The sequence below is a fragment of the Bactrocera dorsalis genome, chromosome 4 (genome assembly GCF_023373825.1).
Source record: "Bactrocera dorsalis isolate Fly_Bdor chromosome 4, ASM2337382v1, whole genome shotgun sequence".
NCBI classification, from domain to species: domain Eukaryota; kingdom Metazoa; phylum Arthropoda; class Insecta; order Diptera; family Tephritidae; genus Bactrocera; species Bactrocera dorsalis.
In genome coordinates, this window is record NC_064306.1 from 64784516 (window position 1) to 64808881 (window position 24366).

The following is a 24366-nucleotide window of genomic DNA, read 5'->3' on the forward strand; positions in this document are numbered from 1 at the left end:
GAGCGGGTTGACAGTCAGTCTGCCAAGTAATAACGTACTCTTTCGCTTCGCCGCCGTCCCTGTCAAGTTTGTTGCTTGAAAATATTATTTATACCCTGCACAAGGAATATTAAGTTTGTACAGCGCGACGAGCTGCGTCGATTTAGCCATGTCTTTCCGTCAATTTCCAAGCATTGAAGCGGTCACGGAAGGCATTCTCCGGAATAGCCTTGAGAGCCGAGGTGCACGCTGCTTAGATCCCTTTTCTTCGACCTTTTAAGGCAAGGAAACCAAAAAAGTCCAGGGGAGCCACATCTGGGAGGTAGGGCGGCTACGGAAGCGTTATGATGTCGGCCTTGGTTAGTTAGCTGTTCACAAGAAAAGCGGTGTGAGCCGGGGTTTTGTCGTGGTGCAACTTCCAATCGGCTGCGTTGTCCTGTCGGAGCCGATTGACTCTTCATTTTAGTCTCTTGAGGAATTCCACGTAAAACTTGGAGTTAACGGTTTGTCCAGGAGGAACAAATTCATGGTGGACGATGGCTTTGATGTCAAAAGAGACAATGAGCATCGTTTTCACTTTGGATTTGCTCATTCTTCCGGCCTGCATCAGCGACCTCTTCCCGTCCCTCCGACTCCAAAAAGGCCTGGTGCCACCGAAACACACAACTAAAGAAACATCTGTGTAAGCCGGCTTGATCTTATCAAGCGTCTCTGTCGCAGATTTACCAAGTTCCACACAGAGTTTAATCACGTACCTCTCTATCGAACGCTACATTTTCGGCTTGCACCAAACACGTCGCGCGAAAATTTTGTCCTTGACTCGCCAGTCTTATTACTTTCTGGACCAACCTTGTCATATAACTGAACGATCAAACTGAAGTCCTTTTGTAGTTATAAAAAATGCACCTGTGAAGGGTATTATAGCTTAACGCAATTCCATCAGGCATCATTCACCACTAATGCCACTAAAATATCCGTGTATTTTGCGTAAGCCAGCTGCTGCTGTCGCTCGAATATTGTCAATTTTATTGCCGCAATATTTTCGCTTCGACACGCGCTGTCAGTGCGTGAAATATAAATAACCTGTCACTTTGACAGTTAGTGTTGGGGAAAATTAAAAATTTTAATTGCCTGCATTAACAACAGTTAAAAATAACGGCAATTTTTACAGCTGAACAGGCAAGTAATGAAGTTGACGGCGGAATTCGGCGCGAATACCGATAATGTGTTGGCTGCCGGGAATGTGGGACGCACACTCGGCAGCCTAAACAGCACGGGCGCACGCGGAATTTTGAGTCCCGTGTTTGAGTGAAAAGTTAATGAAAATTTCTAATTAACTTGCAGCGTAGAAATTTTGTATGTGTGTGTATTTGAGAGTCGTTGTGTGTGTTTTGATAGGTTTTCTGCGGTTCATGTACACTTCATTATGCCACTAATGGCCATAAAAGTATGATAGAGTTGTTGTTTATAACCGCAAATGGAGGGCCTACCATGTGTTGTGATGGAGTATTTGTAGCTATAACCGTTCTACTTCTTCTTTACTGGCATAGATACCGCTTACGCGGTTATAGCCGAGTGACAACAGCATTCCAGTCGGCACCCAGTGCAGACAAGTTCTTCTCTACCTGGTTTTTCAAACGGAGTGGACGTGCTCCTCTTTCTCTGCTTCCACTGTAGGGTACTGCGTCGAATACTTTCAGTGCTGGAGTATTTTCGTCCATTCGGACGACATGTCCTAGCCAGCGTAGCCACTTAATCTTAATTCGCTGAACTATGTGAATGTCGTCGTATATCTCATAAAGTCATCATTGCATCGAATGCGATATTTGCCGTGGCCAACGCGCAAAGGACCATACATTTTCCGCCTAACCTTTCTCTCGAAAACTCCTAACGTCGACGCATCAGATGTTGTCATCATCCATGTCTCTGCAACATATAGCAGGACGGGAATATAGAGTGACATATGTATAGAGTTTGGTTTACTTCTTCTTGCCTACTCAGTCCGAAATAGCACCTGTTGGCTAGAGTTATTGTGCGTGGGATTTCGAGGCAGCCAGCAGCTATACACTCTTCTAGAAGCTGATTCCTTCTCTACTTAGTTCTGCAGCTCGTATTATTTCCTCGAAGAATAGATTTAACAAGTCCCACGAAAGAGAGTCGCCTTGTCTGAAATTTCTTTTGGTATCGAACGGCTCGGTTCCCGATCCTGACGGAGCTTTTGGTATTGCTCAGTTCACACAGCTGTATTAGTTTGGCAGCTTCTTTTCGTACTGTCAAAAGCAGCTTGAAATCGACGAAGAGATGGTGTGTGTTGATTTTCCAGGCCTGCAGTCACACCGATAACGTCCAATCAGTTTGTTGATGGCGGGCTTTAATCTTCCACACAATACGTTCGATAGAACCTTATATGCGGTGTTGAAGAGGCTTATCGGTAGTTAACGCAGATTCTGGGGTCTCCCTATTTCTGAATTGGACAGAGCACAGTTAAGTTCCTTCGGGAATGCTTTCGTCCGATCATATTCTACAAAGAAGCTGATCCATACTCCTTATCAGTTCTTCGCCGCCGTATTTGAATCCATCGGCCCCGACGCTTTGTTGTTATTCAGACGGATAATTGCTATTTGAACGTTTAGTTTATAAATAACATATTATAAAAAATTATAAATATATAAATTAGGTGGTCGGCTCGATAAATATTTAGTGCACAAACGAGTAGTCCTCCGCGACAGTGACAACCCGCTCATTCGACTAAAATTTCTGTCCAACATGAAACTTTTTCGAGTTTGGAAAATTGGGAAGCCACATCGGTTCCAGTCTAGTAGATTACGGTAAATGTATCAGAAATTTGGAGCCTACATGCCTACATACTTAGGCCGACTTGTGCTTGGCAAGTTTGAAGGTGTAAGCCGATACATTCTCAGTTTGGAGGAACATGTTTTTCTTCGTCATATGCGTATAACAAATCGGCGTCGAATCGGCCCAATAATTCGAATTATTGAGGCCCTTTGAGTAGTTTGCTTCTCCCTCAGGTAGCTGATGTAGACAAAAACTTGTGAATATAAAAAACCAAGGCCGTTCCGGCTGATTGGGCAGTCTTCATCTTCAGATTCGCCGATCCTTAATTTCTCGTGTGTACCAGTGGATCCATATTTTGTCAATGGTCTCGAAACGAAGAATAAACTCCATCAGATTGCGCTTAGTACATGACCGCGAGTTGGTCTCATGATTCCAGTAGTTGTCCGAAGTAAGTATATGCGGTACCCATCGCGCCGACGGTTCTATCGTCTACATTATTTCATTCAGAATATGACTCATTCATTTTGAGATGTCTACTATCTCAAAAAACTTAAGTCTCAAATGCTTGTTTGAGGAAGTTAGGGTCGCTAACGAGGATGGTAAGGAACTCGGACTGCTGGAGAAGAACTTAGAGGATACTACCTGCAGAAGCTAGGACAGATGACACGCTGCCTCCAGAGGAGACAGAAGAAAAGCGGGAAGAGAAAATGAAGTTCATGGATCCATCTTAAGTCTCTAGCGCTTGATCGCGGAGGTTAGGGTCGCTAACAAGGATAAGAGTTTGGAGGATGAAGATCGCTCAAATGAATCTTCAGCACGCAGGCTGCCTCGGTCGATCTTTTTACTTCGTCTCGGAAGGGTTGGAGCTGACATTGGTCGTTTCCAAAAGCCATGACCGAGCAGCAATGACATCTACGTTTTAAAGACAAAAGTTACCTGTCTATCATTTCTATAAAAAATATAATAACCTCAAAGTGAGCAACGCACAACTTGAGCAACCAAACAGTATCCATATTTTCTCTTCAGAGACAACAGCCTTCTAGTCTTACATCTATGTACTTTTCATATACTCATTCTGATGTACATATCTACATATATGGCGCTTCATTAGCCTTCACAGCTGCCAACCAGCCAACACTACCCACCTGAGAGCCGTGTTTTCGATGCCACTATCCACTTTGGTTGCGCCGATGATGTGACGATAGTGCCGACAGCCAGCCCACGCGCTGCATAACGGGATTACACTCTTCGCTAACTTATGAATTGCACGTACAACCTGAGACCCGTCAACGTTCGCGTCGTGGGAATGCTCTTAAATCCAAGCACACACATACAAATTAGTACGAGCACACACACACAATTTGCTCAGCTTAACAGCTTCGGTGGCGGTCGAGCCAATTGTTCGCCATTACACAACAGCCTGCCGGTCGGCCAAAGTGTCCTGCCGCTTGGGCTCTAATAGCTGTAAGCAACATGAAACGACGATAAGCGATCCGCACTTTTAAATGCCGTTATTCGTACGTAACCAAATAGAGGCACATACATGAATGTGTGTGTGTCTCTCGTATGACAAAGCCGCAGTAAGCTCACTTTTCCGTCGTCACATGTCTGTTGTTTATTATTGTTGTTGCCTTACTTTTGTTACGTACGTACGTCGTTTGCAGTTCCGGTTTATGTTTCGTTTGCGCGGGAGCAGGCGCGGCGGTCGCGTGGAGTCTCCACGTATTTAATGCCACACTTCCGTTTGATTTATGAATGGTTACGGCGATGACGTTGCAACGTCGCGCTCCGAGCACACCACCTCGTCAATGTTTGCTTCACGCATAGCGCTGAGTAATCTTATTTGTGTATGTGTGTGTGTGTCAGTTAAAATCACATACATATATACAAATAAACACATTTACATATGAAATTTGCGGCAAATGCATTTCCGTTACGCTTCGGCTTCGGCTGTTTTCGCCGGCTTGTGGTTGTACGCACACAAGTAAATATGTACAAATATATATTATGTACATATATATACCACACACATGTGTGTAACGGTATATTATGGTCAATCGCGCGTTTCGGGGTCGCTGCCAAGTGCCATTTTTACGTATTACCTCCCATTTCCGCCTCCGGCCATATAAATTTTTTGTTGCCGTTGTTTTTGTTGTTGGCGCATGACAAAGTTTGTTATTTAGTTGTTGTTGTTTTTTAAGTCTTTAAACATTTTGTAGCTTTACCGCAATGCGCCTGCTGTATTTAATGGCTTCGCTCTCTGCTCTCTTTTTTACTCTTCACACACTAGGGTGATCGATTATTCGCCTGCTTTTCAATTCAGTTTCCAAATTTATGCCAAAATGAAAATGTAAAGCAGCTGACGGAGCACTTTTTAATGCTTGGAGGGAAACATGTGGTTCTGGCAGCTGTGCGTTCGCTTCATTTAATGCCAATCCCAAAAAGAAATAAAATATACCGTGAAGAATCTTGAATTAATATTCAACATGCGTGATGCGAAATTTTTGCGTTGAAAATCGATAGTAAATGGGAAATTATGGAACTTGGGTACTACATACATTAATGCAATGCAAATATCGTACTTGTTTTTGTTTTTGGTGTTAGTATACTCGTAGTACACCCAAAACATTTTGCAACTGGCATGGAGAACTATCAGAAAGTCGGAGCAAATTTGTCACACGCTATTCATCAAAAAAAGTCATATATAAAGTGTGATCCACTTCGAGGCTCCATACTTTTTTAAAGAAAAAACACAGAAACTTCAAATTTAATATTTATTATCATTCGAAAGAGCATTATTTAGTATTCTTTTTCAAATGTTGGCCGCGGCTACGTCTCAGACCGTACATCCGATGAGTCCAATTTTCGATGACTAGTTCGAGCATTTCGACTGTAACTGGCGAATGACATGCGTGATGTTTTGCTCGAAGGCCTAAATCGAAGCAAAATTGACCGCATAAACTTTAGACTTTACATATCCCCACAGGAAAAACTCTAACGGTATGATATCACTCTATCTTGATGGCCAAACGACCAACTAAAAATGTGAAATAAACTGCTCACCGAAGTCGTTCCAAAATTCAGTCCGAGTTGCTGAAACCGGCGCCGAATTTACTCTCAACTGTACTTTTTGGTACTCTGTGCTGATGTTAACCGTACTCCAGTGAAGGCAATCGGCATCGACCCCAACAAATGGTAGGCAACACTTCTCAGCCGCTGCTTTCCAAATAGTATTTAACTTGTCTTGCAACATAAGGCTAGACGTGGTCATGTCTGAAAATTATTGCCGCAATCGGCAATCGGTCGCTTCAATTTGATGAGTTGTCATTTTTCATCACCAGTCATAAGCCCATACAAAAGAGACTTCATTTTGTAGCGTTCAAACAACATTTCTGTAATAGAAAATGGTCTTTTCCAAGCGAAAATGGAATGACTTTCGGTTGAGGTTTAAATGGTTAAATAACAATTTTTGTATGGTGAATTCTGGGAGTAGTGCTTAATACGAAACACCCACATGACAAATAAATTCGTGATTGTGGCAAAATATGAGAATATTGGAGATACTGTAAAATTTTTTCAAAGATGTTATAGATCAATTTAAAACACTTAGGTTGATGTTTTGGTAATGAAGCGCGGTCGTACTTTCCCGAACACATCTTTACGGAGAATAAAATAGAAAGGTGGTCCTGGTACGGACGGAATCATTCCAGCAATGCTACAGAATGTACAAAACTCATGGAGAAAGGCTAGGGTAGTTTTCATACCGAAGGCAGGTAGAAACAATCCAACTACTCAATAGAGCTTAGACCTATAAGCTTAAATTCCTGCCTGTTAAAAACGTTAGAAAAAATCTTGGACGTGCACATTAGGGCCGAAGCGTCTCCCAGAAGCTTGTCCAAGGGGCAGCACATGTGTATGAAATGCAGATCAGTAGAGACTGCACAACATACACTGCTATTTAATATGGAAAGGGATGTTGAATATAAGGAATACGCTTTTGGAGCATTGGAGCATTCCTGAACGTCTCTACGGAATCTATTCTGAACAGTATCCAGTCAATAGATGTTGATCCTGCTATACTACGCTGGATCGGTGGAGTGCTATCTTCGCTTCTATGGACGTTAGCGGTGAATAAACTGCTAAGGAACTTGGAAGGCACAGCCCTCAGATGGTAGCATATGCAGACGATATTGCCATTTTAATAACGGATAGGGGGACCACTTTCCATACAGTCCAGAACTGTGCATCGCAAGTGGGTTTGGGGATGAAACCAGAGATACCTTGATATAGTCTTGGACAGCAAAATGTTGTGGAACACAACGTGGAAGAAAGAGTGAGGACACCCAGCAATGCTTTATATGCGAATTAGCAGATGCTCGGCATAACCTGGGGGCTCTCTTCCTCTCATGCACTGGTGCTACACAACTATAATTAGACCAATCCACTTACCAGAAGCCAATGGAAAGGGTTCAAAGGTTCGCTACGCTGTTCATAACGGGTGCTTTAAGAACAACTCCAACGACGGCTCTTGAACTGGCACTAAACCTGGTACCTATCGCAAAGGCCCAAAACTGGTCCATGCGTGGCTTATTAGCCTATCAGGTTAACCTAACCTTTGTACGAAAGGTGTTCTACAAGAAGAAAGTCGAGTATAGTTCTCACGGAAGGTATAAACCAAAGTCATCGCCCAGACATTGAAGTGTATTTTGTGACTTTATATTTCTCTTCCGGCTGTTGCTTAAGGTACTTATTTATTAGCTGAAATGGCTGGATTGAATGGATATCATGGCTACTCCTCTCAATATTCTAGTTTTCCGGGCTCTGGTATATATTTGTTATGCATCTACTCAGATAATTGTTCCAATAAGTCAATCTAGTGAGTAACGTTTTGTGTTTTTCGAAAAATAGTATAGACAAAATTTCGAGTTGGCAACTCTACATCCATTGTTTCAGCCTTAACTCACTATCTCGTTCACCATACTCTCCTGCAGCTGCAGTTTACTGGCTCATAATCAAAGTCCACGAGCTTACCACCAAATGTTGCACTCATTTGTGTGACAGCCGCGTTTGCAGAGCACAGCCGCAAATGCGGTAATCCACCGCGTTGCCAATGTAAAATTATAGCGATAAATTTGGGGTAAGCTCGCGGCCTATTTCCTCATAACACACTCACACAAACACAAAAATACATTGGAACAGCCTATGTCGTATTTTAGGAAAATCATGTAATTTACCGTTATACGTATCCCTGCGGTGCGGTATTGGCACATGACAAGCGCGCTTGCTGTTGCCGCTGCAAAGCGCCTGAAATGCTGCTACTCACTGCAGCTGTTGCAGGTTGCGCGCTGGCACAGCGCCACACCGCCAGCGCTGGCTTGATTAAATTTACTCGGTCAAGCCAAATTAAGGGTGCTGCAGAGGTATGTGCCAACCTCGCCGCGGACCGCGCACCGAGCACAGGTCAGGTCAACCGGGAGTTAAAGGCCCGAAAGTGCATAAAAAGAAATGAGTTTTCGGTTAAATGGGGGAAAAGTAACATTAAAATTAAGAAAAATGTTGTCAGCAAAAAGGGAAATGTAGAAGGGTGTGTATAAAGCTTTCTAATTTAAGATGTGGGCACAGTGTAAGCAAATAAAATTTGCTTGTTGAGTACGAGAATTTCAAACATTTTAATGAAAATTTGACGTTGTTAAAAAATTATAACGGCAAACAAAAATGTGTTGCCTTTTTGTGTCTTTTGCTTGCTCCTTACCTTCTTCAAGTCGTGTTTCTCGTTTGCAGAATCTCAAGTTTTCACAAAAAAAAAAAAACGCTTTCCGCCACGCTTTGGCAAATACACATGCTTTTAATTTCCCTCTGAGTTAAAATCTCAAATATTTGCGCACAAAAAATTCACAAATGCTGCACAAACTAACGGTATTTATGTGTGCTAATGTGCTGGGGCACACGCTGAAATGTTGAAAGGGGCAGTGAAGGGGGCTTTTGAAAAAGTTGGCATAGCACAGCCGGCGGCCAGGGTTTTTTATGAATATTAGGGTGAGCAAAAAAACAAATACTGTCGAGTAATATTGAATAAAATTACTATCGAATTTGTGGGTTAGAAAGAAACTATTATGAGCGTAAAAATATCCCTACAAGGCAGGAAATTTTATATAAAATTGGAATTTCTTATTTGAAAAAATTTCCTTGAGGTGAATTTTCCGGGAAATTTTTCATCTTTCTTCTATTTTCAGAGCTTTTAAATATACGCATTTTTTAAATTAAAAAATTTCCCTCAAGTACATTTTTTAGGAAATTTTTCTTCTCTCTATTTATTTCCCTGAGGTACATTTTTTATATACTCTACAACAATCGGTGAAGTAAAAAAATTTATCCTAAAGTGTTCAAAACTTATGATATTTTTACCACACATTTTAAAATTAAGATACAAAAATTTTCATTGCAGGGATATTTTTAAACCTTGAGCAATTTACTTTAATTTATGTATTTGACAAGATATCTTCATTAAGTTTATTTCCCAAGTTAACGCTGCAATCTTCGAATATGTTGCTCTGTTCGGACCACTATAGCTTTCATACAAACAGACCGATCAAAATAAAGGTACACATCTTTTCAGAGCTTTTAATTGAAAAAGTTACACTGGGGTAAATTTTTTAGCAAATATTTGATTTTCTTTCTCTTTTCAGAGGTTTTAAATATTACGTATTTTTTAGTTGAAAAAATTTCCTTGAGGTACATTTTTTAGGAACTTTTTGGAATACAAATATCAGAATTTTTTAATTAAAAAAATTTTCTCGGGTTCATTTTATAGAAAATTTTTCGAATATACATATGTATGTATATAAGAATTTCTTATTTAAAGAAATTTTCCTGAAGTATATTTTTTAGGAAATTTTAGTTTTTTTTTTGTTAGAGAAAAAATTTCTCTGAGGTACACTTTTAAGGAATTTTTTAAATATAACGTACTTTTTAATTGAAAAAATTTCCCTCAGGTCCTTTGTTTTAGGACATTATTCTTCTTCTTTCACTTTTCACAGTTTTCAAATATAAGTATTTTCTAATAGAAAAAATTTCACCTGAGGTACATTTGCTAGGAATTTTTCCTCTTCTTTCTCTTTTCAAAGCTTTTAACTTTTACATACTTTTGAAAAAATTTCCCTGAGGTACATTTTTGGGGAAATTTATTCTACCAGAATCTATGATACAAAAATTTTATCCTAAACGGCTGATAAGTTAAATTTAAAATTAAAGGATATTTTTTATCCGTATATTTTCTCGTTTTAATCCATAAATTCGATATAATTTTTTTGGGCTTACCCTAACAGGTATACATGTGTATATGTATGTATGTGTGTGTACTTGGTTCAACGCTTGATTGCTCTAATGCCGCGCCAAAGTGCTTGTCAAACAAAAATATAACAATTGTGTTCCCGCAGTTGGCAACGCGGCAGTTGGCTGGCAGCACTTTTCACCATCGTTATCACGTGCGCGCGTGTGTGCATTGTTTTTTTTTACTGTTATTTCCCAACTTTTTATTTGTGTTACAAATAGCGAGGTTAGGTTGAATGTTGAGAGAGTCAACTGAGCGCTTGACCATTTTGTATGGCCATTGTAATTCTAAAGTGACCCACACAAAAACTAATGACATTTATTTGTTCATTCCGATTTTTATTCGGTGCAATCCAGATAAAACGCTGAGCCGCCGCCGCTATTGACAAGTGGACGAGTTGAGTTGTAAAATTTTCATTCGCGCTGCGGTCAATGCAGCAATTTAAAGTGGATTAGTCTGGCAAATTGGCCATTAGATAACTCACACTAATCCCAGGTGACACTATTTTTCGATTATTTTTTCGAGTTCGATGGTTAAATAAAAACACGGTTAATATTGTATATTCACAACAAATATGTTTCTGAGTAGAATATTCAGCTCGATTCGTTCTTTTTTTGGTATTTTGAAAACAGTTGAGCAACTTTCAAGTCTGTAAATTAGAAAATTTTATTCCAGAAAAGTGAAATTTTGGAAAATGGACGATGGTTCTAGTTGACCCAATCAGGTTTTAACTTCTTTAGACTGGCCACGTTTTCTAGCAGTCTGCAAAGTATTTAGGTCTCCATGGCGATGATAACGTCCTCATTCGTTGCAAACTTCTGTCCATTGAACGACTTCTTCATGTTTGGGGAGAAAAAGAAGTCCTGGGAGCGAAATGAAGTACGATGGATGGGGCTGCATCTCGTAGCCTAGTAGAGCCCTGCCAAAAGAGCAAATCCAAGTAGGCGATATAATTCACATCCTGAGAGTCTGAGAAAAAGGTGGTCATTCCCTTTCCGGCCGATAAGACAGTTTTCGTCGGGTACTTCACATCAGCTTTCCGTAAATGTGACAGACATACTTGAATGAAATCCACTCTTTCGTGTGTTCTTTGAATTGTGCGCGTGCGGAAGACCTTCTCCTTCTGATTGAAGGTCGATCTTGGTCAGATTTAGAGCGCGCTGTAGCACAATTTTTAGAAACCATAAATAATTGGCGTTCGGGGATAATCATATCCAGGTAAATACTTCTTAAGGGCAGATTGTCGGCAGTTCGCCGGTTGGTAAATGAGGTAAGCATCATGTATGAAACGCAAGTTATTTGCATGGGGCTGGCCATGAGCGAAAGGATGTGTTTTAGTCCACACCAGGTGAGGGTGAAGGAGCGAATGCAGGCAATCGTAGTCAAAGTCCGACGGATTTTACGGTGCGATATCGTGACTTGTGCTGCTTACGGAGCCGCTTATTGGTGGAAATCGGTGCAACGATATATGCATGTATACCTGTAGGTCGCACTGTTATGATGGCTGCGCTGCAGATTTGACTAGATACACCACCCTTGACCTGATTGTCATAAAGGGCGCTGTTGCATACAGGTTAAGAAGAGGTTTCAGTGTGTAACAGCTGCGGATTGATATGATTTTCGATGATGACGTAGAGGCAGAGGAATTTCTAGGTAGCAAGAGGCTTCTAGATGACAGGGTCAAGATTAGGTGGTGAGACCGTTGGGATAATAGCCCCACAGGTAACGGTAGTGTGACTTAAGAGTATATGTTGGACTTTACGTTTGTTGAGGATAACCCAGGCTTCAGGCTGTGTTTTCTGTCTACGGGACGTAAGCCTCTGAATGCATTATTTTTCAAAGACACCTATCTGGTAGTTCGCGGCGTTTATGTGAGTCGCCGTTAGAATATTGGATACACGTTATGGCAGAATGTCCTATGTGCTCAGACATTAAGGATCTGGAGGGTACGGAGATTAGCTGAACTGACAAATGTTTGCAGTGTAATCTCCACTAGTCGGAATGTCGAACAGTTAGAGTCGCTTGATGTTTGGGCGTTAATTGGGGGCAAATAAAGATTAACTTATTGTGTGAATGGTGCGTGAGTCTTTAGGGCGTATGGGGTTCAACCCCTCACCACTTGTTCGAAGCACTAAGGAAGCTCAAGTGGTAGTAGTTTCGGCTGCGAGGACTGACCGCAGACTTAATTCTGGTACCACAAGAAGCAGGAGCACTTCGAGTTCGCTCCAACTAGCTTATGTGGCACTGGAATGCGAGGAGTAAGGTGGTGGTTGTAGTTTAATACCCGAATACGGGTAGATCAGAATTTTTCTCAATTCAACTGCGTAGCGGATCCAAAGTATGCCAGTGGTTTTAGATGGTCCTCGAGTCCCAGCAAAGTGGTTGATGTGTCCATCATCGTGCACGTACCCACGTTAAATACAATGGACGTTGATACCTGATATAAGCCAATGGATGTATGTTTCATCGACAGTCAAAAAGCGATGCAGAAATTCCAGCAGATGGAACTTAAGCAGTGTCAAATACTATGGTAAGGTGGTCTTACGCTTTCACTGGTTATGCCGAATGAGCAAAGGTGGCATCTAACGATCCAGCAGCTTCTTTATGCCCAGTATTTCGTATATGATTCTAGCGGTTTTTGAAGATACCTACAGAGTCATCGAAATCAATATCTTGGACCTTTATCACCGTGTTCGAGGAACTTGAAGTCTAGGTCATGCAAAGATGTGGCCAGTGGCATGCGAGTGCATCCAAACACTGTTTGCTTACAGTTCGCATTTTACCTTGCAAGAAGGAAAATCGTGCTCCCGGCCGGTATTGCTGCTTTTCCTTATTTCTTAGATCTTTAGCGAGTATTTTTTTGGCACTCGCTTAGTTATAGTATATAGCGACCCAATTTCATTTCTGCCTTCCGCTTAAATTTGGCACACATACGGAAAATCAAAAATTAAATATATATATAATATAATATAGAAAACGCACTCAGACGCATGGACGCCTTCGTTGCTGCAGCCTAATCTATTACATAATTAATCTTACAACTCAACTCACACGACATCTTCTTCGTGGGCAAACAAGCAGAAAGAGAAACGTGCACAAAAGTGAAGTAAAACATGAAAAATAAATAAATGATAAAAGTAGCTTAATTTCCTATTGCTTTTCGCGCGCCACACAGCAGTCTTCGGAGAAAAACAAGCAACAACAAAAACAAAAAAGTACCAGCAATGCAGACGAAAGACGAAATATGCTTACTGTTTTGTTGTTGTTGCTGCTGTATATTTATTTTTACGTATCACATAACAGCAGTAAAGTCAAAGCAAATAAACAACAATAACAACAACAAAAGGCAAAAATAAACTCATTTCATGGCATGTCATGCCTTGCCATTCATTCAACCGCTGTGATGTCCTGGCAAAATGCGGAAATGGCTTTTCTTCTGCCAACAACAAATCTGTGTACGCCGCACATTGCATATGTATGTATGTGTATGCAAGTGTGTGTGCGTGCATATATTTGCATATGCGCCCGGCAATACGCTTTGGTGGCAGCTTGCGGGAGTGACCCATAGCCGAACGTGAACGCTTGAGGCACCACAAAAGAGGATCTCCGCCGCACGCAGACAGCTTTCGCTTAAAGCACACGCAAACAAGCATGAATACATGCAGACATACACAACATTATATATATTATATGTATGTGTGTGTTTGCTCGCCGACGCGTGGGTAAACCCATTAAGCAAACACATGTGCACGCACTTGTTTGTCCAGCTCCCCACCGCCGGAGCGCCTTGCTTCAACTCTCCGCCAGCTGGCACGTGGTTTTTGCCGCCTTCTCTTCCTCTGTGCATCTCTCTCTTAAACTTTCCGCCACATGCTCTTTCATACTTTTCTCACAGCGCAGGGAAAAAGGTTTAAAGAAAATAGTTTGGTTCGCCTGTGAAAATAAAAGAAGCTAAGTGTTTTCTTTAAAAAACCAGCTCAGTGTTTTACAGCAACGCACACATGCACCCTTATATATGTTTGTGTATGTATATATGTATGTACTCCCACTAGTGGTATTATATGCTCCTGTTGATGAAACCCCTTTATATACTCCACTTTTTGTTTGCTTTCATGGCAACCGCAAGCAAAGGCGGAGCGAGGATCTTTGTTCGAAAATTCCACTTCAACTTTGCACAAAGCAAAACGGTTATTCTTGCTGAATCGGCTTCGGTTTGGGTGTTAAGTGGGTTTCCATGTTTGTAGCCCTTTTTACATACATACATACATGCATACTTCCGTCTTCTTATGTAAACATAACGTATTATATGTGTACTTTTGGGGTTGTATACACTCGATGTGATAGTTGTTGTGCCTTTAGTCCAGATAGTCCTGAGCTTACAAGTTGTTAAACAATTTCTGAAAATGCAAAGTGAAAGTTACGCGATTCGGAGAAAGATTGAGCTTTTTAAATACTGATGGTTGATTTTTACTATATAAAGGGTGATCCATTGTGATCCATTTCGAGGTTCCCTAATTTTCTTTGGCATTTATTTTTTGAAGATGTTGACCGCGGCTACGTCTCAGGTGGTCCATCCGTTTAGTCCAATTTTCGACGACTCTTTCGGGCAGTTCGACTGATAATTGGCGAATGACACGCGTAATGTTTTGCTCCAAGGCTTGAATCGAAACGAGATTGTCGGCATAAACTTTAGACTTTACATATTCCCACAGGAAAAATCTAACGGTGTGATATCACACGGTCTTGGTGGCTAATCGAACGGCCTAAACCTGAAGTTATCTGGTCACCGAAGTGTTTTATCTATTAATCAATTGATCGATGAAATGTGTAGGAAGTGACGCCGTCTTCTTGAAAGCCAAGATCACGAGCTTCAGTTCAGGCTTCAAATAGTTACGATCAAACCGGCATCATATGCATCGATGCTTCCACCGGCTCACAAACCATACCAAGCCATTGTTTTTTCTGGATGAACTGCCAGCGATTGAATCTCTTCAGGTTGCTCTTCGTCTCAAATTCGGCAATTTAACTTGTTCATGTACCCGTTGAGCTCGAACGGGCCTCACCGCTGAATAAAATTTGTGCCGAAGACGTCGGATCTTTCCGCCTTTCTCCATTATACCGCAGTATTGAGTAATTCGACTAAAAAATAAAAACCTAGTCAAAATAAATGCTAATAATGGGTTATGTAGACCTGACTCTTTGTCGAAACGCATATATTTTATGGCCTTCAAAATAGAACTATCAAATTTCCGATACACTTGTTATAAGCTTTGGCTGGGCTACTTCAGTGCTTTCAGCATATGCCATTTAATGGCTTCAATGGACTCATGGCATGAAAACATGCAGAAGTCACTGTTAAACCCATTTATTTTTCCCAGTAATGATGTGTTTGATGAATGTAGGGTCCCCAGCTAGGTTGTTAAGCGTCTGCTTTGCGACTGTCATTCGATATTTTTGCAAAATATTCTGGTATTTTGCTACGAGTCTTTACTCGATTCATACGCAAAACATTAACAAAATGGTTGAGTCGATCCGATCCGTAAGAGATGTTAAGAAGCTCATCTCCCTGATGCCAACACTCCGATTTTCAAGTACTGTTTTTTTTTACTTGTTCAATGTTATCATCATTAACAGTGGATGGACGACTAGGATGAGTCAAATTTTCGATAACTTGTGCATGTGATAAAGCAGACTCCATAAATCACTCAATCAAAATGTCAACGTTTTCGTAGCCATGATTCCATTGGAAACACAATATTTCAAGCAAAATAGTTTTTTGAATTTTTTGTTTTTTTTTTCAGGCTAAAAATCGCCAAAGAAAATTTCTAATTTGACCAGATAGTAATGCTTGGGTTATTACTCCAAAAGCTTATCTAATAATTTTATTCTTCAAAATCTATGTCGTCCTTCTCATAGTAAGCCCCCTTGGCCCTAATACCTTGTGCCAAAGTTTTTTCTAAAACTACAAAGAGTTCTTAAAGTCACTTTCCTGAATAGTCTTCAATGCGCGTAACGATTCACATTTAATATTTTCAATTGACTCAAAACGGTTTTCCCGTATCGTTCGTCTTCGGCTCACCTTTGTCACGATATCCGGCCGATTGATCGCTTGTTTCCGGGTCGTAATCATAGATCCAAGACTCATTGCTAGTAACAATACGTTTCATGACGTCCTGGTAGTCGGGAAGCAGTGTTTCACAGACGTTAACGCGAAGCTATTTTTCGAAAAATTTAGTGACTTTGGAACCAATCTTGCTTTCACTTTTCTTAGATCCAAATAATCATTCAAAATGGTTTTCATTGATCCTGCCGATATTCCAACGATGGCAGTAAGATCTCCATCTGTCAATATTTATACGAATAGAATAAGGGATTTAAGGGTATACTTCATTTCAGTGTTATGACATATTTTAGAAAACAGCTACTGTTTATGATGGAAAATGAAGAGTTTTTTGAATAAGAAGTTAAATTTTGTATCAAATTTCCTCCCAAGGCACTGCACTTAATTACTTCAATGCTATAATATTTTCTAACATTATAATATTTTTAGAAAAATCAATAAGCTCACCATGTATAAGAAATTCTCTCAAATAGCTGCCTTATATTTCAAATATAATATTTTTAACAGAAAATGTAGATTTGTCTCGAAATTTCAAAATATTTTATCTCCTTTAAAATAAATCCAGAATTTCTACAAGTCCTAGCACATATTCCCTACATACGTTATATATACAGTACTCATATATGTACATATGTACGTATGTATAGTATATTTCTACTCTGGCCATTATACATGTTGAAACTTTTGCAGCAACTCAATTAATATCCATTACTCGCAATTAAGCATTTCCTTAAAATGAAAGACAGCTGAGTTTTTCACAAGTGGCACTAACCTCTCTAGCCATCCCTCACAAGAGCGGCAACACGAAGCAGAGTAAGAAGAAGAAGAAGAAAAATCGTGCGCTTGTCATGTAAGCTTAACAACGTAATGCACTGTAATTACCAGCGAAGCTGACTAAGTAAAATCTGCGAAAGCAGGATGCTGCCCTCCACATGAACACCCGCACACACTTACTTGCCACCAACCATGTGGCACACACATATGCAACCACGTAATCAGGTTTGAAAACAAGTGTAGAGTGCCAGCGAGTCACTCTAACGGTTTTTGGTACACTTTTTGCGCTTATCACTGCAACATACTTAAGCTGGAATATTCAAAAAGAGGAAGTTTAAGATAAAAACTCGAGGAAAAAGCGAAAAGCTCGCATCCTCCCAACGACTATGGACCAACCAACCAACTCGGGGACTCGCGTGTGGGAGTAAACTCGATGAAAAGCCAGTTGGAGTGAGCAAAAGCGACACCGTTATAATTCGATTTTCTGCTCAACACGCACACACACACACACACAAACGCACACAAACAATTTTATCGCAGCCGGCAGCGCCACCAAGTCAGGCACAGGGTTCTCTTTGGTGGCGTGTGTGGGCGTTGACGCTGTTTTATGTGGTTAATACTGCTAGTGGTGTTGTTGTTGTTGTTGTTGTTGTTGTTTTTGTCGTTGCGGCATATGGATGATAATGATGTTGCTTACGTCGCTGGTTTTTCTAAGTTCCGCTAGAAATGAAAGGGTTCGCTCGGTCGTGGTGGGGGCGTGATTGGAGTTTGTAATGATATTGCTGTTGTTGTTGTTGTTTTTGTTGTTGGGTGGTTAGCGGTTGACGTCTGATTTGTTCGGAGATTGGGTGCAAACATACTCGCATGTGGAATGGCAACATGATGCAGTGATGACAAATGCGGTCACATGTGCGAAGTGGGCGCCAAAAGTCAATGCGCGCTGATCTCACTTTAAGCAACAGGGGTTCAGATAAAAATAGCAACAAAAACATGCGTTGGGAATTTTAAATATTGAAATGCAAATTTATATGTAAAATTATGTGAATATGGCTTATTATATGGGTTAAGCATTTTCCTACTTACAACTTCGACGAAATTATCAACATCCATGTGACAGACAAGAAGAAACCCCTCTTCTAGGTCTAGAACTTTCAAAAAAATTCAAAAAAAATGTATGACTTGAAGTGTTTTACATTTTAGGATCTTAAAAATAATATTCAATTTGTAGAATAGTGAATAAACAAAATTTTTGACATCTCATCTAAGAAAGACTTACGCCTGAACAACGTTTACAAATCGTTCAACTTTTTTATGAAAATTAACGTTCTGTAAAAAATGTGTTTCGCGCGCTTCGCTCAACTTATAACCTTAATCATTATTGGATAATATTCGACTGATTGGACCATGTGATGAAAATATTGCAGCCGTAGATGAGAGTGTACACGAAGACCGTGAAGAGTCAATTCGGTGCCGTTCGTAACAACTCAGATTGATGTACCGAATGACTTGAATCATTTTAAGTCGAGATCTTAAGTTGAAAGATAAAAAACCACAGCTGATGCAAAAACTGAAGCCGCTCGACCTTCTCAAGCTTCGCTTCGCTCTATGGGCTTTTGAAGAAGATCCAGCGTTTTCGAGGCAAATTGATGCTTGAAATTGAAACTCGTGATCTCGGCGACATTTAGTTTCAACAAGACGACGCCACTTCCCACAAATTGCATCAATCAATAGATTTATTGAGAGCTGGCCACCAAGATGCTATTACACCGTTAGACTTTTTCTTGTGGGTATATGTAAAGTGTAAAGCCTATGCGGACAATCCCGCTTTGGTTCAGGCCTTAGAGCACAACATCTCGAGTGTCATTCGCCAGTTACCAGTCAAAATGTTCGAACGCGTCATTGAAAATTACACTCGACGGATGGACCATCTGAGACGTGACTGCGTCCAACATTTGAAAGAGATAATCTTCAAAAAATAAATACCAAAGAATGTTCTTTCGAAAGATAATAAACATTACCCAATAAATTTAAAGTTTCTGCGTTTTTTCTTTCTTAAAAAAAATTAGGAAACCTCGAAATGGATGACCCTTCATTTCACATTAAATAGTGCAGAATCGGCTATATATTTTTTCTTAATACGAAGAACCTTTTCTATCCGCCCAAACCCATTTTATCTCCGAGACCTTGATCGGTATTTTCAACGAGGTTGATTGAAATTTGGTATTTGCACTGGAATTACGGCTACCGAATTATTAAAAATGTTGCAAATGTTTATCGCCCACACAGCATTCAGTGAAGGTCGAGATGTCATCGAAAATTTGCCTCAAGCGTGTCGCCCATCCACTTCTGTTAACGACGATAACATCAAAAATATTAAGGGAATAGTGTTTGAAAATCGTCGCGTTGGTAGAGAGGTAGCAGAGGATCTTAATATCTGTTGTTGTTATAGCGACATAATTCTCCGGGTCTGTTTCGGTTACGTAGATCTAACTTAATATCCCTTATACATAGATCGCCTCAACTCATTTCAGTTAATGTTTTGGGTATGAAGCGTATCCATTCAAGGCTCGTATTAAAACATCCGAACACTCACACGCCAATAAAGAAGAAGAAGAAGACTGGCCAAATACTTTTAATCTGACAAAAATCTCGAATTAACAGTTCTACAAATATTAATTGACCAAAAATTTACTTTTAATAGAGCGATGAACTAATTATTTTTGGTCCTTTATTCATCAGATTGAGAATTTGCTTATCTATCAGATATCATCTGGTCGACAATTCTGTCACTTGGCTGAATATATAATTTTTCGCTCATCGATCATCTGATTATCAATGATTTATGATCCTAGCTGATCGCAAGTTCATTGAACACAACATCTTAAATTTTAGTGCCACTTTTAGTCATCCAGTTTATATTAGAAAGTAAGCACGTCTAAAATATCACGAGTAAATTTAGGATTATGCTTGCATTTCGTTATTTTTTTTACTTTTTTGACGTTAACTTATACTAAAATTAATTTTTCTTCTTTCCTTTTATTTGCTTCCAGGTCGATGGCCAAAAGTATATGGGTCAGGGACGCAGCAAGAAGATCGCACGCATCGAGGCGGCCGCCACGGCGCTGCGCAGTTTTATACAATTCAAAGATGGCGCCGTACTAACACCACTGAAGCCGACGTGTAATCTCGATTTCACAAGCGATGAACATCTGGAAAACGGTATTGTGAATTATGAGAACATAAGCACGGATAAATTAGTCCCGCTTTTAGACGCACTGTTCAGGCATGCGAAATTTATTAAAAAACTGACACCCTTCATGAGGGTAACCGATTGTGCATTGAGCATGACAAGCAAGTATTTGTTTTTTATTTCTTATTCTTTTTGTTATTGTTTATTTCATTGATTTCTATATTTTATTATTACTTTGTATGTGTTGGTATTTAATTTGATACAATTTTTTTTGTAATTTTTTTATTGGGGAATATTTAGAGTTTTTAAGCTGAGCTTAGGAATAAGTAAAGCGGCATTATTATATAATTCTACGAACTATTTATGAATCTATCTTAGATCTACACATATATTTGTGCTCTACAAAGGACGATGTTTTCAAACTGCGAGAAAATTAGGGATTTTTTCGGGTAAAGTCAGAAAAGTACGGGGAATGGTCCATTTTTTGCTTTGAATGACAAAAATTTTATGAAGATCCATTTGTATTTTTCCGATTGGTTTTCTTTGTATTTTCGTTTATTGTTCAGAATTGATTATCCTGGTTTTTTGAAAAAAAAAAAAAAAACAAATGATGAGAACTCTCTTTAAATTGTTCCGTAGCCCTTTAAATTCTATGGGATTTCACTCTGTTTAAAATTCAGAGCCTCTGCTTTAGTTTTTTTTGGTTTCGGGTTTATATGTAGAGATACCAACTGATCAAAGTTGACCCGGACTGACGAAATACTACATTTTCACGTGTTTTAGTATAAATCTTTAATTTGATCTTTTAAATAAGCTCTTTTTGAGTCCAATCTTCGATGACTCGTTTGAGCATTTAGACTGGTAACTGCCAAATCACACGCGTGATATTTTGTTTCAACCAGTACTGATGTGTTTGATGAACGTAGGGTCTTCAGATAGATTGTCAAGCATTTTTTGCGACCTCTACTGTCTTGAGTCGATCTGATCTATAAGAGAAGCCGAGATCCTCTGCTGCACGTCTTAAAAAAGTCGTTCAGTTTGCGCGCGAAGTTTAAATAGCGTAGTCCGAGTCAAATTTGATCAGATTGTGTTTAGAGTTATGTGATTTATCGCCTTTGGTGATCTTAAGGATTTCTTTTTGAATCCCGCCACGCCTTCAAACAGAGTTAAACTTTAATGAAAACGATGACAAAATTGGACAAATTCGGCTTGGAATTGCTTCCGCGTCCATATGTTCTGAATGTACTGTAGTTATGTCACCAAGTTGGTTATGGCCGCAGACCTTAAAATAATGATCTCAGGAAAGAAATATAGAAGAGGTATTCAACGAGCAGAGAAATGTGTTAGAATAAGTTTCAGAAGACGATATTCTATGGACCATATTCGGCTTTTCGTATTATGCTTTTCTGAAAGGGAGCGCCATGGAACGCCCTCTAAATAGCTTATGTTGATTTGTAGCCTATCCTTATAGCTATATGTTATACTCGTACATATATATTTGACGGCACTTTCTCTCTTTATAATCTCACAAAAATCGGCTGGAAGGCACTATAGTGAAAAGATAAAGAAAAAATATTTATTATACCAAAAAAAATACTAAAATATAATATTTTTAACAGGTAATTATAGTAGTAATTAAAAATTGTTGTTGCTGAAAAGTTTTGGTTATTATAATACCGTTATTTCTAACTCTTTTTTGCATTATTTACCCCAAAGTTGTTTTGATTTCCCTTAAACTTCAGTTAATGCCCCACCTACAGTAATTAACCGTTAATTCGCTCGTTTTTTATTTTTGTATTTTGTCCCTACGTTTGTTGTTGCCCAAAGTTTCCACTTGCCGATATGACAAATAATAAATCCGCAGCCTCACACGGTGTCTAGAGATAAGCTACACAATAGAAACTAAAATACATATATAAAAAATAAAAAAAAAATAAAAAAAATTAAAAAAAATATTTATATTTAATTTTGAATTACATTTTTTTAATAAAATATTGAAATATGTTTCCCAAACCTACCAACAGATGTAAATAAAAGCGCCATCACTGTGGATGGTCAGAAGAAAGTGCCGGATAAGGGACCTGTTATGCTGCTCTATGAGCTCTTCAATGATGTTCACTTCGATTGCTCGACTGTAGATGGCGCGCAGAATAATTGTCGCTTCAAAATGACCGTAACGGTGAATAACAGCAAGTTCGACGGCACAGGTAGGCAAAATATTTAAAAATGCACTTTTTTTTTGTTAATTTTTATGTATTTTTTGTTATTTTTTATGTATTTTCTCAGGACCCTCCAAGAAGCTGGCCAAAAATGCCGCCGCCAAAGCCGCACTCGCTTCACTGTGCAACATCTCATACAGCCCCATGATGCATCCGCAGAAGAATGTGCCCCTGCCCATTGACGACAAGACCTCGTCCATGGAGTTGCCACAGATACACGCCGACACCATCGGTCGTCTGGTACTGGAGAAATTCATGGAGGTCATTAAGGGGCAGGAATCGTATTCGCGACGCAAGGTGCTCGCCGGCATCGTGATGACCGAAGACATGAATTTCAATGAAGCCAAAGTGTGTTGCCAACCATTTGTTTTGCTCCTCAGCAAGTTGCACCAAATAATTCGCTTTTTGTTTTGTTGCATTTTGCAGGTAATTTCCGTGTCCACCGGCACGAAGTGCGTGAGTGGCGAGCACATGAGCGTCACCGGCGCCGTGCTGAACGATTCGCATGCCGAGATCGTGTCACGCCGTTGTCTCATGAAATACTTATATGCTCAATTAGAACTACAATGCAGTCAGAGTAAGTTGAAGCGTGCATTAGCTCTGCCACCCATTGCAGACTCTCTTAGTCGTAGTAGACGAGGAGCAAGAGTATTTACATACTTATGTAGAAGAGAAACAGATTTTCCTTTAATTTCATATATATTTTCTTGTGTATGTTTGTATATAAAACTTTGATTTTATGCCACACACCGTATTCGTTCTTAGTCAAGTCTCTACTTTGGAATTGTAAATATGCATACATACAAACATATGCACACCAATGCATTTGTAACTGTATGTGTATGTACAGAAATATATACATACATTTATAACTTCAACTATGTATATCTTAAGTTTTCGTTTGTGATAAAGTAGTAGTGTAGTTTTTTTTTTGTATTTCGCTTAGCGCACTTTGCTCAGCCAAGCTTTTTTGTTTGAATGCGCTTTTTTACGAAACTATCACTCATAACTTCACAAAAAATAATTAAAAAAGTAATTTTAGTTACAAAATAAAAATAATATTTAAAAAATATCAAAAAAAAAAATATTAAAAAAATTAAAATTTTTAAGAAATAAAAGAATTTATAAAAAAAATGTGTTAAAAAGATTTAAAAATAATAAGAATAAAAATAATAAATAATAATTACAACAAAATCACATACAATATTATAAAAAATTAAATTAAACATAAAATTAAAAATAATAATTAAAAAATATAAATATATAAAATACAAAAAATTAAAAAATAAAATAAATAATAATAAAAATAAATGTAAATAAAAACATATCAAAAAAATAAGAAAAAGTAATTATAGTTAAGAAATAAATATAATATTTAAAGAATACCAAATATAGAAAATATGACGAAATATAAAAATCAAAAAAATAAATACATAAATAATACTAAAAATATAAGAAATAATATTTTTTTTTAAATATGTTTAAAAAGTTTTTTATTTTTAATAATAACAAAAGAATAGTATAATATATAATACAAATATAAAACATAAAAATAAAAATAATTTCAAAGCAACATAAAATATAAAATTATACAAAAAATAATAATATATAAGTGTGTAATTAAAAAAAAAAAATATTAAAAAATATATAAAAAATAAATAAAAAAAAAAAATAATTATACATTTCAACAGAATGATATAATAATAAAAAACAATTAAAATATATAATATAAGAAACTCGCAAAAATAAAAAAATATAAAATATAAAAATTAAAAATTAAGTAAAAACTAAAGAAAACTATAAATAATCTAAGAAATTGTTTATTTATTTTAGGTTAAAAAATTACTAAACAACTTATTATTTTTTATAAATTTAATATAAGAATAAGATAATAATAAAAAAAATCAAAATATACAATACAAGAAACTAGCAAAAATAAAAAATATGTCTCTAAATA

General features: G+C 38.5%; 1 protein-coding gene across 5 annotated transcripts in view; it reads left to right on the forward strand.

Annotated features, from left to right (window-relative positions):
• The window catches only part of LOC105225184 (double-stranded RNA-specific editase Adar), a 166668-nt gene that overhangs the window by 134951 nt on the left and 7351 nt on the right, over window positions 1-24366 (forward strand). For 4 of the 5 annotated variants that reach the window (XM_049456400.1, XM_049456404.1, XM_049456401.1 and 1 more), the window contains 4 exons: window positions 20051-20351; window positions 22215-22397; window positions 22477-22757; window positions 22836-22986. In XM_049456400.1, the coding sequence (XP_049312357.1) occupies window positions 20051-20351; window positions 22215-22397; window positions 22477-22757; window positions 22836-22986 (916 nt within the window). The remainder of the gene's footprint in view (window positions 1-20050; window positions 20352-22214; window positions 22398-22476; window positions 22758-22835; window positions 22987-24366) is intronic. The other variant, XM_049456403.1, reaches the window with a different exon arrangement.